Genomic DNA, 12824 nt, shown 5'->3' with positions numbered 1-12824 from the left:
CAGTGAAAATGTTTAGGCAAAGCATGTCAAACTCAAAGGCTACACGGGCCAAATAAATGAGGCATGTGGCCCACGGGCCATGGGTTTGACATGCTTGGTTGGCTTAAGCTGTTTAAACTTTTCAAAGGTTTCTAAAAATCTTGAAAATGTACCCTTATGAAGTAACTTGATTACCAGTGGCAAGTTTTGATTTTCCCAAGGCTTCAAGTTAAAAAAAAAATTGCTTCATGGCAATATGAGGCTATTAATACCTAAGATTGTTAAAAATAAAAGTATGAATAAATCAGCTAGAAAATCATAAGGTTTCTCACTTGTAGCAACTTCAAAAGACAGGAATTGACCAGACTAGCAAAAAAAGAGAAAGACATAAAGAATCAGGTCCATTACATTCTGTCTTAATAAAGTATGCAAATGCTGTCAAGGCACAAAAATTTCATTATGTAACGTGGCTTAAAAACTTAAGTTACTTGGCCCAACCTGAATGACTCAGCTGGCAGAGTTCCGTCCTATGCACTGAAAGGTTGCTGGTTCACTTCCCAGTAAGGGCACATGCCTGGGCTGTGGGTTTGCTCCCCAGTCGGGGAGCATAAAGAAGGCAACTGCTAGATGTTTTTTCCTCTCTCTCTCATCCTCTCTCCTTCTTTCCCTCTCTCTAAGCATATCTTCAAGTGTGGGTTTAAAATAAAAAAGCTTAATTAGTTGAATAGAGAGAGAAAAGGAGATCTAGGTTTTTGTCTGAGCCATTCTATAACTAGCTGCATGATTTTGTTGGTAATTTACTTATTGCTGGGGTCTGTTTTTAAAATTCTAACTTATGGATGGTACTGCAAAGAGGTAGTATACTCTTTAGATGTAATGAATAATAATACAAAACTAAAATATGTAAGTATTTATTACCTACCTATCATTTTCACCACAAAGTTTCTTGTATTCTGCAGCTACAGTCTCATGGTTTTTGTTTTCAAGCAGCATTTTTTCCTGTTCTACTTTCAGTGTTTTTTCCAAATCTTCCAATTGTCCTTTCTGTTTTAGTAACTGATTATAACTGGGGGGAAAAGTTAGATATTTGGTTTATAATATTTCCTCAAGGGGAAAAATACTTTAAAATGAAAAAAAAAAAGAGTAATTTATTACATGCCAGTATCACAAAACATGTAAATTTATATAAATTTCCTATATAATCTCTTAGATGTGTTTAACTCAACATTTACTTTATTACCCAAAGTAAATAGGTTTTAAATTAAAAACACAGAAAATATAATAAATTACCGATCTTCGAGGTCTTTATGCTCCACCTCAAGATTTTTGTGGGCAGACTTTAGAGTTCCATGTTTAGCAATGAGAGATTCATACTCCGAAGCCTGCCGTTCATGAAGAAGTTCCAGTTTTTCATGATCTTTGATCAGAGAATCATAGAGAGATTTCAGGTCTTCCCGCTCTTTGATTACAGACTCATTTTCATTTTCTAAGGAAGACTGCTGGATTAGGAGTTGTGCATTCTGGTTCATAAGAGAGGTACTTTGGGAATTAAGTGTGGAATTTTCAACCTATAAGAATGTATATTGTTATCAGACATAAGGAAAATAGCTTATATTGTTCTTTTTTTTTAAAATAAGATTACATTAACTTTATGAAGTTCTAAATAAATCAAAGCAGATATATGCACATTATACTGAGAAAATTTGAATTTTCATGTCCCAAAGAACAAGGTTACCATTTAACTTTGATTTTTGGTAGGTGTTATTATATATTTACTAGAGTGTGTGTATATATATATATATATATATTAGGGGACCTAAATATATATGTTTTAGGTTGAATTATTTTAATAGCATAATTCAAGACTTTGGTTGCATATCCCCCACATATTACATTACAACCTGGAGCTTGGCATTCTGTGTTTGAAGAGTAGTATTCTGCTCTTGTAATGACACTGTCTGCCTCTGAAGTGCAAGAATCTGAGCCTGCAAATTATTGTTCTGTGTCTCAAGTTGCTTCAGTTGAGTTTTCAGTGCTTGCTTCTCTGCTTGTAGTGTAGCATTCTTAATAAAGAAAACACACATATTATAAATAAAAGCAACATCAAACTATTTCTATTTAACAGATACTGGAATTGTGTACAAGTATTTTTTTACCATTATAATAAAAAATAACCCTAATAATCTTAAAAGAGAAAAGAAAATATTCCCTCTATCCCAAATGGTAAACAGATATCTAAGAAAAGAAAGCAATAATTATAAAATCTTAATAGACTACTGCATCTGTATCTGTCTGCTTTATAATACCTGAAAAATAAAATACTCCATTCTAAATATATTGACTAACACAAAAAACTAGAATGTGACTGTCAGTTGTACGGTTTTCATGCTGCTCAAAAGTGCCCAGTGTGTCCAGAATGAGTGGGGTTGTTTCTAGTCAATGGAGTGCTTCTTTTCTAAATGCCCAAAGGCAAATATAGATAGATAGACAGACAGACAGACAGACAGATATGTGGTGGTCACAAGGATAGCAGCAAAACGAAGTATTTTACAAACACAAGTATTTGGAAGAGAAGTAGAAACAATATTAACCATCTGTTTAAAAATTTTAGTGCCTACAAACCTAACAGATATTACATATTTTCTTTAGTAATTATTTTCCATGGTATAAAACACTCACTATAGCTCTATTTCATCTATAGGACTTCTAGAGCAAATCCAAACTAAACATACCATTTTCAGTTTTTCCAGTACATATGGCCATAATTCAGTTTTATAGTTAAACAGTTGAATTACTGTGCAAATCATAGTTAATGCTCTAGATATTAAAATGTTTGTCATGAGTATTATATTTTCAGGATTACTTCTAAATAACATACCATAAATAACATAGCATCAAAAGGTATAAACATAGAATCCTAATCCTCTAAAAAACCAAATTTAAAATCTTTAATATATAAGAGACCAGAATTTACATATAATTGCAATATGTATAAAAAGTTACAACTGAGCTCTAGCCAGTTTGTGGATAGAGCATCAGACAGCGGACTGAAGGGTCCTGGGTTTGATTCCTGTCAAGAGCATATACTTTGGTTGCAGACTCAATCCCCAGCCCTGGCTGGGGCCATGTGGGAAGCAACCAATCGATGAGTCTCTCTCACATGGATGTTTCTCTATGTCTCTCCCTCTCTAAAAAAATCAACAGAAAAATATCCTTGGATGACCTCACCAGTTTGGCTCAGTGAACAGAGTGCCAGCCTGTGACTGAAAGGTCCTGGGTTCGATTCTGATAAAGGACACATGCCCTGGTTGCAGGCTCGATCCCCAGTTGGGGGCGTACAGGAGGCAGCCGATCAATGATTCTCTCTCATCATTGATGTTTCTTTCTCTCCCTCTCCCTTCCTCTCTGAATTCAATATATATATATACACTCACACATATATATCTCCATCCTTGGGTGAGGATTAACAACAACAAAAAAGTTACAATTGAATCCCAACAAATTACTTTTATCTTATCTACATTTAGGGGACAACAATAATATTCACTTGATAGGGTTTCATGTTATATATACTACCTAACTGTATAAAAGATAAGTCAGGATTTAACTCACATATACCATAAAAACCAAAGATAAAGAACCTAAATGTTTCAAAGATGTTTTTGATACTGAACTTCTTTTGTTCATTTGTTCAAATACAAAGGATAAAAATTGATTTCACAGAGGAAGGGAGAGGGAGAGAAAGATAGAAACATCAACAATGAGAGAGAATCATCGATTGGCTGCCTCATGCATGCCCACTACTGGGGATTGAGCCCACAACCCGGGCATGTGGCCCCGACCGGAATTGAACCTGGGACCCTTCAGTCTGCAGGCTGATGCTCTATCCACTGAGCAAAAACAGTCAGGGCCTAGAATACCATCCTGACACACTAAAGAATTAAGCGATTTTTCCCTTGGATATGTTACGTACTATTGTAGTTCAGCTCTTTAGAAATCAAAATATACAAGCTCTAATGATCCTAGAAATAACAAAAATTCCTACAGTCTGTAACGAACAGATGAGATAGCTAAGTAGAAAGAATATCTCAGAGCGGGAAAAATTTACACTAAGAAAGTATGTAGTTAGCAAATATAATGGCAGAGACACAAAAATTATCTGTCGAATATAGGGCTAGCCATCTTTATAAACCCATTATCTAAAATGGCTAAAGTATGACAACCAAGCAACTTTTTCTCCAGTGGAAATTTATAAAGGAAGTCAATGGGAAGAGATTTATCTTATAGGACTTTATATGCCAGCCAAATTGTTTGAGGTATAATTATTAATCTAAATGATAGAGGTACATATGTATACATCACTGAATAATTAAAAATAGACATTCTATTATTAATGCCCAGTTAGGAGCATATTTTAATAGTCCACAGGTATAAAACTGTGAAAGAAATATACTTCTATATATAGGTAAATCACAACCAGTTTTCTGGGAAAGATGTTTACAGTAATTATTTTTGGATGAGAAAGTAGAAATCAGTATTAATTTTTGGCTTTATGGCTTAAAGCTTTTAATTCATGTTATATTAAATAACAATAACAACTACAATTATTTTACTTGTTAGCATGCAAGTTCCTAAGGCTTATTCAACTTTGTAGGATGTTTGTTGAATTCATTCAATTATTGTTGGTTGTCAAATATGTAACTCATTCAGCAAAGTGTCTGGTATCTAAGAGTCATTATTCTACATACTGAAGGCAGTGGAGAAAATGAAAGATAAGCTACCTGCTTTCCAGGAGCTTTTTTTCAGTAGAGAACAAATAAATAAACAACATAATGTCATTTCATAAGTGAAAAGTGCTATGAGGAAGCTAAGTAAGGCAGTGGTGTGACAGTGAAGAACAGTTTAGGCTGGGGCCAGCTCCTTTACTGAGGAAAGCGATCAAGGAAGGCATCTTGCAGGCGATATGTGACCTGAGACATGAATTCTGAGGGAAGCCAGCCAGCAGGGGAGGCAAACAGAAAGGCCTGAGGTAGGAACAAGAAGAAAAATGCCAATATGACTAGAACTAATTTACTTATCATGTTCCAGGGACTGTTTTGTGTTTTCCAGATATTAACAGACAATATTATCTCCAGATTAATAAACAGAGTGGGTAGAATCGTGGTACGGCCAAGGTCAGGCAGGACAATGTCAGGAAGGACCTTACAGGACACAGTAAAGAATCTGGATTTTATTCTAATTAAAATGGGAAGCTATTGAAGATTTTAAGTATGAAAGTGACATGGCTTGGATTATGTTTTAAAAAATAACTGACTACTGTGTGGAGAATGGGTTAGATTGGGCCAGAAATGGAAAAGGCAGGGCCAGTTAGGAGCATATTTTAATAGTCCAGATGACAGATGATGCTACCTTGAGCCTGCAACTGAGGTAGCAGTAAAGATGGAGAGAAAGAAAATGGGTTTGGGGTATATTTTCAAGACAGAGTTGATAAAGGTACCGATGGTCTTGTGTGAGGGTGATGGAGAAAAGTAAATTGAGTTCTTCAGTCTGTATTCATATTACAAAACAAATCGGTCAAGAAAGTATACAATGAACAAAGCCACAAAACCAGAATAGATACACTTTCTTAGTTATATATTACTTCTAAAAATCCTTTATTCCTACTAAAAATACTTACATTTCTTTCTACTTCAATCAGTCTGTCTTTCACTTTCAGAAGCTCTCTGGTTGTTTCTTGACTTTCTCGCTCCCATTTGTTATCTTCACTGGAAGCTGAAGGAGGGCTCTGTACCATCCTTTCCTCATCTTGTCTCTGTTTAAGGGCTTCGTAATTCTTTTTCACCTAAAATTTTATTTAAAATATTTTAATGGGGAAAATAAATCATCCCAGTTCTGCTTCTTACAATTAATTTGACTCTGCACTGCTCTGGTGAATGTGAGACATGCTTTATTTAAAAATATGGTAAATAATATGTATAATTATCATTATTAGCATAATCACAATTTATGATCTGTAAAATACAAATCCTTCCCTCTTAGAAATATTCAATATACTCTGCTTTTTTTTCTATTTGTTAATCTTCACCCGAGGATCTTTTTTCATTGCTTTTTTACAAAGAGTGGAAGGGAGGGGAGAAAGAGAGAGAAACATTGATGTGAGAGAGACACTTCGATTGGTTGCCTCCTGCATGTGCCTGACCGGCGCCGGGGATTGAGCCTGCAACTGATGTACGTGCCCTTGACCAGACTTGCAACCACCATGCTTCAGTCCTTGGGCCAACACTCTAACCTCTGAGCCAAACCAGCTAGGGCATATACACTTTTTTTTTATCTGTAATGCACCTACAATATATTCTCTAATTTCATATCCTATTGTTTATGATAAAAATGTTGCTCATGCCGAAACCGGTTTGGCTCAGTGGATAGAGCGTCGGCCTGCGGACTGAGAGGTCCCAGGTTCGATTCCGGTCAAGGGCATGTACCTGGGTTGCGGGCATATCCCCAGTAGGAGATGTGCAGGAGGCAGCTGATCGATGTTTCTCTCTCATCGATGTTTCTAACTCTCTATCTCTCTCCCTTTCTCTCTGTAAAAAATCAATAAAATATATTTAAAAAAAAAATGTTGCTCAAGATCAAGACGTGCTGCTAATAATAGCAACCGTTTTAGAGCTCTATCTATAGCTGATTTAGAGATTTCAGAGATCCCCATGTAAACAACAATTAAAGATGACACAGTATTAATTCCTCTTAAAAAGAGATCTAAATTAAAACTGAAGAAGTATCTGTATGTAGACACTTGCTCTTTTATGAAGGATATGTTGCCCAGAACAAGCTGTGTTAAATAAATTAATGATTTCTTTATTGAGACCTGAATCTATCACATATAATTACTATAATTTATTTTATGAAGACTGAGCAATCCAAGGTTTTCTGGTATGACTACAACCAGATCCTACTTTAAGAGAGCCAACTCAAAACTAGCAACTTGGTCATCTTACATTACCAAAATTGCTGATTAACTTAAACAGCTCTCTTCAATTTGAAATGATTATTGTTATACTTTTCCTGAATCACTAGTTTATCCCAAGAGACATTTATCATAAATTTCTAAATTAACCTAAACTGAATATTAAGGCAAGGATAAATATTTAAAATAATTCAACATTTAATGCAAACCTTAAGAAAGCTTATAATTCAACAATAAAATTTGCTACTATTGAGTTAGAAAATAATGATGTGAGACTAAAGAAAAAGATGCCAAAATAGAATGTAATTTAAACCTTGGCAAGCAATCTAATAGGTGTTCTGGAATCCAACTCCCCCCTCTCCCTTACTTTTAACACCCTAGTAACATAGATGGGTGACATCATTTCTAGTCTCCTATTTTACATTAATTTCCCACAGGTCTTTTCACCCCTAGACTTAGAAAGGTTATAGACATATGCCATTAGTAAGAAGAACTGAGAATAAAACTCAAAAGCTTCTTCCCTAACCAGTTTGGCTCAGTGAAGAGAGCATCGGCCTGCAGACTCAAGGGTCCCAGGTTCAATTCCGGTCAAGGGCATGTACCTTGGTTGAGGGCATATCGCCAGTAGGGGGTGTGCAGGAGGCAGCTGATCGATGTTTCTCTCTCATTGATGTTTCTAACTCTCTATCCCTCTCCCTTCCTCTCTGTAAAAAATCAATAAAATATATATTTTTTAAAAAAAGCTTCTGATTTTTAGACCATTATTCTTACAACTAAGTTTCAAAAATGGCTTCTTTACCTTATGTATCATTAATCAGAATCTCTAATTTATGTTCACATAAACATAAAATATGATTTTTCATCAAGGTTTCTTAGCAGCAGCATATAGGTAGGATTTGCCTTTTTATCTAATCCATTAATCTCTGACTTTTACCTGAGGTATTAGACCTTTTATATTTAACTAGAGGCCCAGTGCACGAAATTTGTGCAGGGGTGTGTGTGTGTCCCTCAGCCTAGCCTGCACCCTCTCTATCTGGGACATCCCTCTCACAATCCAGGACTCCTGGCTCCCAACCACTCGCCTGCCTGCCTGCCTGACTGCCCCTAACCACTTCCTTGCCAGCCTGATTGACACCTAACTGCTCCCCTGCTGCTCCGATTGCCCCTAACTGCCTTCCCCTGCTGGCCTGGTCACCCCTAACTGCCCTCCCCTGCAGGCCTGGTCCCCCCATAGCTGCCCTCCCCTGCAGGCCTGGTACCCCCTGGCTGCCCTCCCCTGCAGGCCTGGTCCCCCCCCCAACTGCCCTCCCCTGCAGGCCTGGTCCCCCCCACCAACTGCCCTCCCCTGCTGGCCTGGTTGCCCCAACTGTCCTCCCCTGTCGGCCATCTTTGACCACATGGGGGTGGCCATTTTGTGTGTTGGAGTGATGGTCAATTTGCATATTACCTCTTTATTCAATAGGATGTGATTAGTGGTATGCTTTTATTTAAACCTGCCATTTGCTATTTATTTTCTATCTGTCCAATCTGTACTTTGCTCCACCTTTTTTATTTTCTTCCTTCTTTTGGATTTTTTAATAATTCTATTTTATCTCTTTTGCTGGCATGTTAACCATACCTCTCTGTCATGCTATTTTTGTAGTTACTAGTACTTTAGAACTTATACTATTCATATTTAACTTTCATAGTCTATCTTCAAGTGATATACCTCTTTATGTATAGAACTAAAAGTTAGAACAGTATAATTACAGCTGAATACATGTTTATAGCAGTAAGCTAGTCCAATAGTAGTTATGCCAAAACGGCTGGAAGTAAAAGATAATGATGGATTTTTAAGTCTCCACCTTTTAGACTAGAAATAGATATATACCAACCCATATCCAAACCTACTTATTTTCTAGCTGAGTAGCTTCATGAGTTGACTTTACTTGTAACCTAGTTATACCGCTCAATAGGGTAAAAAAAAATTCAGGAAATAAAGCAGATTAATAAAATCTGGCACCAAATTTTACTTTATTTTTTGGATAATCCTTTATGTTAACTAAGCAAAGTTCTAGAATTTCTTCTACATAAATACTTGTTTCATGGTAATGTCTGAGATGAATACCAGCAGTGATGGTAAGGGCAAATAGGAAACAAAACCTTTTTTCTTTCTGCATAAGAAATTCATCTTCGTTAACTTTCTCCAATTTCATAAAATTGGAATGTTCTACGTTACCAGGCAGGTTTGCTGAAGGGAAATGAGATCCCTGATTGGTAAATTGTATTTGGGCTGAGAGAACCATAAATACCTAATATGAAGCCATATCTTTGAACTTCTCTAAGTGCAGCAACTCTTAAAATTAGTAACAACTATTATGGAGATCTTAAATCTGTACCTCTGGAGTTGTTGCAAGAGATGATAATTGCTGTGGAGCATGAAGTCTTAAAGCCAGGGCAGCTCCAACACACACCCAATACGAATCTCATTTGCACCTGTCATCTGGTAGGAAGATGATTCTCAGACAACCCCTGTGAAGAACACTGGACAGTGCCCTGCTAACTACTTGTATTTCCTATAGTGTTCCGAACAAATGGTTCTAAATGTGGCCTGTAGTAATCTTACAAGTTTTAATGTTTAGTTACTATAAAACCATTCAAGGGAGCAATGCAGAGACGATAAGAGGAAGAATAAATCAGAATACGATACTCACAATCTAGTATTATATTTACTCAATATAGGGCAAGTCTCGTCATATTCAATTTATTCATGTAGAGAAAACAGTTTTGTTTAATTCACCAAATAATTCTAAATATCACAAGAAAACAGATCTAGAAAAATACTCTCAACTTTATAAGAGGATGACATATGATTTCCCTCTACTTGGTGTTCTCACACTTACAAATTTCCTATCAAACTTTTACCTGGATTCTCAATAGGAAAAGGGTGTCAAAATCAAGTGCCTGTCTCTCATTGAGACCTTTTACCCATAAAATAAGCCTGCCTTTTCCCTATCCCAACATATTAATTCTGGTATGTTCCTAACTGCATGGGTGACACACACACGCATGAAATAGGATTGAATCAATTACAGTGTATAGACAAAATATAGTTTGTCATAAACTACATGGCAAAAATCTGTTTAAGCACACCCTCAAATTTAAGAAAAAAACAAAATATTAATAAAATATTAAATTTTTATTTTCTATTTTATAATTTTCTCTCCAAATATTTAACAATTAAAATTATTTCCAAAGAAATCACTTACTGTTTTAAGTTCTTGGCGCAATTGCTGGTTATAATTTGTGGATTCTTCTAATCGAGCTTCTAAAGCAGCAATTTTTTCCTCTTTTATTTCAAGGGACTTCTTTAGAGTGGATTCTAATTTTGATTCCAAAAGTTTGTACCTACTATCCAAGTACAAAAATAGCAAAGGATTGTTACTGGAGGTCAGAAAATTATTTTTAAAGATAATTTATGACTACAGATATTGGTGCCATAAATAGATCTTATAATTTAAGTGGCAAATTAAATTACTCTCCTCTTACTGCCCCAGTCTCCCCCTCTTAAACTATTCCTGGGAATGAAGAAACAAAAATCACTAAGTAAACAGAGCTTTAAATTATTGCCTAGGTTGTCTAAAGCAAAAATTATCTAATACTCAAACAGGCATTATAAGTCTCAAAACATTTATTTTAGTTTTATAAGAATAGAATCTATAGAAAGTAAAGGATTATTATATTATCAAACACTTGTCTACACTATTAAGTGTAAAGTATTTATATAAGAACATATTCATAGTTAAGACTTGAAACTCACTGAAGACTTTGTCTTCAGGGAATAAAGCAGGGGTCCTCAAACTACGGCCCGCGGGCCACATGCAAATACAAATATTGTATTTGTTCCCGTTTTGTTTTTTTACTTCAAAATAAGATATGTGCAGTGTGCATAGGAATTTGTTTATAGTTTTTTTTTAAACTATAGTCTGGCCCTTCAACAGTCTGAGGGACAGTGAACTGGCCCCGTTTAAAAAGTTTGAGGACCCCTGGTATAAAGTATATGCAGACAGTAGGGTGGTGAAGGCCTGGTGAGGTGTCGGGGGGAAGAGTACGAGCTAGAAGGGGTCAAAGAAAAACAAAGGGACATATGTAATACTTTCAACAATAAAGATTTAAAAATAAATAATAAATGAAAGAATTGAGGCATTTGAGCACATAATCAAATAAAATATAACTTGCTAAAATTGGTTATTTCACCAGAGAGGGGTTTGTTTGTTGTTAATGTCTCATTCCACTTTCACAGGCAATTATAGCCTTAGATCTTCTGCTACGTCACTGACGAACTGTATTTATGTAACATTTTAGCATTTTTTTCTTAGACAGTATTAGGCTGTCTTTACCCTGATTTTTTACTTTTTAAACATTTTTAAAAATTGATTTTAGAAAGGGAGAGGGAGAAAGAAACATTAATGAGAGAGCAACAACAATCAGCTGCTTCCTGCATGCCCTCTAATGGGGAACCGAAACCCGGGCATGTGCCCTGACCGGGAATTGAACCAGTGACTTAATACTCACCTGTCATCTGTACTTTGCTCATCATGTAAGAGTCGCTCTTTATTTAACCCTATCTTTTCAAGCTCATGGGTTAATTTTTCAAGATCATTATTCATTTGTTGAGTCTTCAATTTTTCACTCACCAAATCCTTATTTTAAAAAGAATACAAAACTCACATAAGTGTCAAGAACATAAACGTCTAAGAAATTTAGCCAAGATTCTAATTACCACCACCCAGGAATACATATAACTTGAAGCAGAAAAGACAGACATGTGATTGGGCTTTCCCTTCCTCATTAAGTAGTAGTTATGAAACAATATAACATAGTCCAAACAGAATAGTTTTGTCTTTTTTTGGCTAATACTTCTTTTTATCTTTTTAATGTTTAAAACCAATGGAGAAACCATTTACTCTTCCCTTGTGAATCCACACCTCACATTTGAGAACTGTGGGAAAAAACGCATATCCATTAATTTTTCAATAATAAGCTAGGACCTTAATGCATGTTTCTTCCTATACAACACCTTTTTCCCACAAGCACCCTTCTCCCAGTGGAAGAGGATATAGGTCTGAAGAACTAGGGGCATTCTGAGAAGCGCAGGCACAAGGAACCTGTTGCTCATGTCTGTGAGACTATAGAACAAAAGAAAAAAATGAATGTCTCATAATGGTCCCTCTCCTCTCAATATCTCTTTAGCAGAAACACAGACTTTCCAATGTGACTTATTACAAGAATGCTAAGATACTTTCAAATTGAACTTAAAGGGTTATATATAGTATAGCATAGTAAAAGCAAAAACAAGCCAAGCATGGTATCTTCTGATCTACACCAACCACGTTTACAAGACCTGCTACCAGTATACTCCTAGAAATTTCAAATTTCTCCTCAACACACAGATCTGAGCAACTACCAATTGTTAAATTTTGACCTTTAAGTTCAACCTGATTTGTATTCTTTAAGCTTAGAGGTCAAAATCCATGGGGCTTTGGAGTCTGAAAGATCTGGATTTGAATCCAGTAATCCAATTCTGCCATTTATTAACTGTCATCCTCAAAAAATTACTTAATGTCTCTGAACCTGTTTTCTAATCTAAGATAATAACTATAAAGAATTGGTCATAAAAGATATATATATATATATATATATATATCTTACAAGGTCCTTAGCCCAGTACTTGGCACAGTTTGCGTTCAATAAATAGTGGCTATCTTGGGTCCCATTATACTTAGCATTCAGTCAAGAATCTTGATCACATATTTTTAATATTATTTTGAAATAAAATTACAATGTAATAAGTCAGATACCATATGGAAACTTAATTAGTACAAGATCTTAAAAATAT

General features: G+C 35.6%; 1 protein-coding gene and 1 long non-coding RNA gene across 9 annotated transcripts in view; one reads left to right on the top strand and one right to left on the bottom strand.

Annotated features, from left to right (window-relative positions):
- Nucleotides 1-12824, bottom strand: part of CCDC88A (coiled-coil domain containing 88A) — a 109683-nt gene that overhangs the window by 23990 nt on the left and 72869 nt on the right. For 7 of the 8 annotated variants that reach the window (XM_036334524.1, XM_036334523.1, XM_036334527.1 and 4 more), the window contains 6 exons: nt 11501-11628; nt 10195-10336; nt 5657-5821; nt 1881-2042; nt 1270-1547; nt 902-1045 (listed from right to left, as the gene is read on the bottom strand). In XM_036334524.1, coding sequence (XP_036190417.1) covers nt 902-1045; nt 1270-1547; nt 1881-2042; nt 5657-5821; nt 10195-10336; nt 11501-11628 — 1019 coding nt within the window. The remainder of the gene's footprint in view (nt 1-901; nt 1046-1269; nt 1548-1880; nt 2043-5656; nt 5822-10194; nt 10337-11500; nt 11629-12824) is intronic. The other variant, XM_036334526.1, reaches the window with a different exon arrangement.
- Nucleotides 1-12824, top strand: part of LOC118668991 — a 44694-nt gene that overhangs the window by 24248 nt on the left and 7622 nt on the right. The window lies entirely within an intron of this gene.

The sequence above is a fragment of the Myotis myotis genome, unplaced genomic scaffold, assembly GCF_014108235.1.
Source record: "Myotis myotis isolate mMyoMyo1 unplaced genomic scaffold, mMyoMyo1.p scaffold_m19_p_14, whole genome shotgun sequence".
Lineage (NCBI taxonomy): Eukaryota > Metazoa > Chordata > Mammalia > Chiroptera > Vespertilionidae > Myotis > Myotis myotis.
Note: the sequence above shows the minus strand (reverse complement) of the source record. Positions and strands in the feature narration are given on the sequence as shown.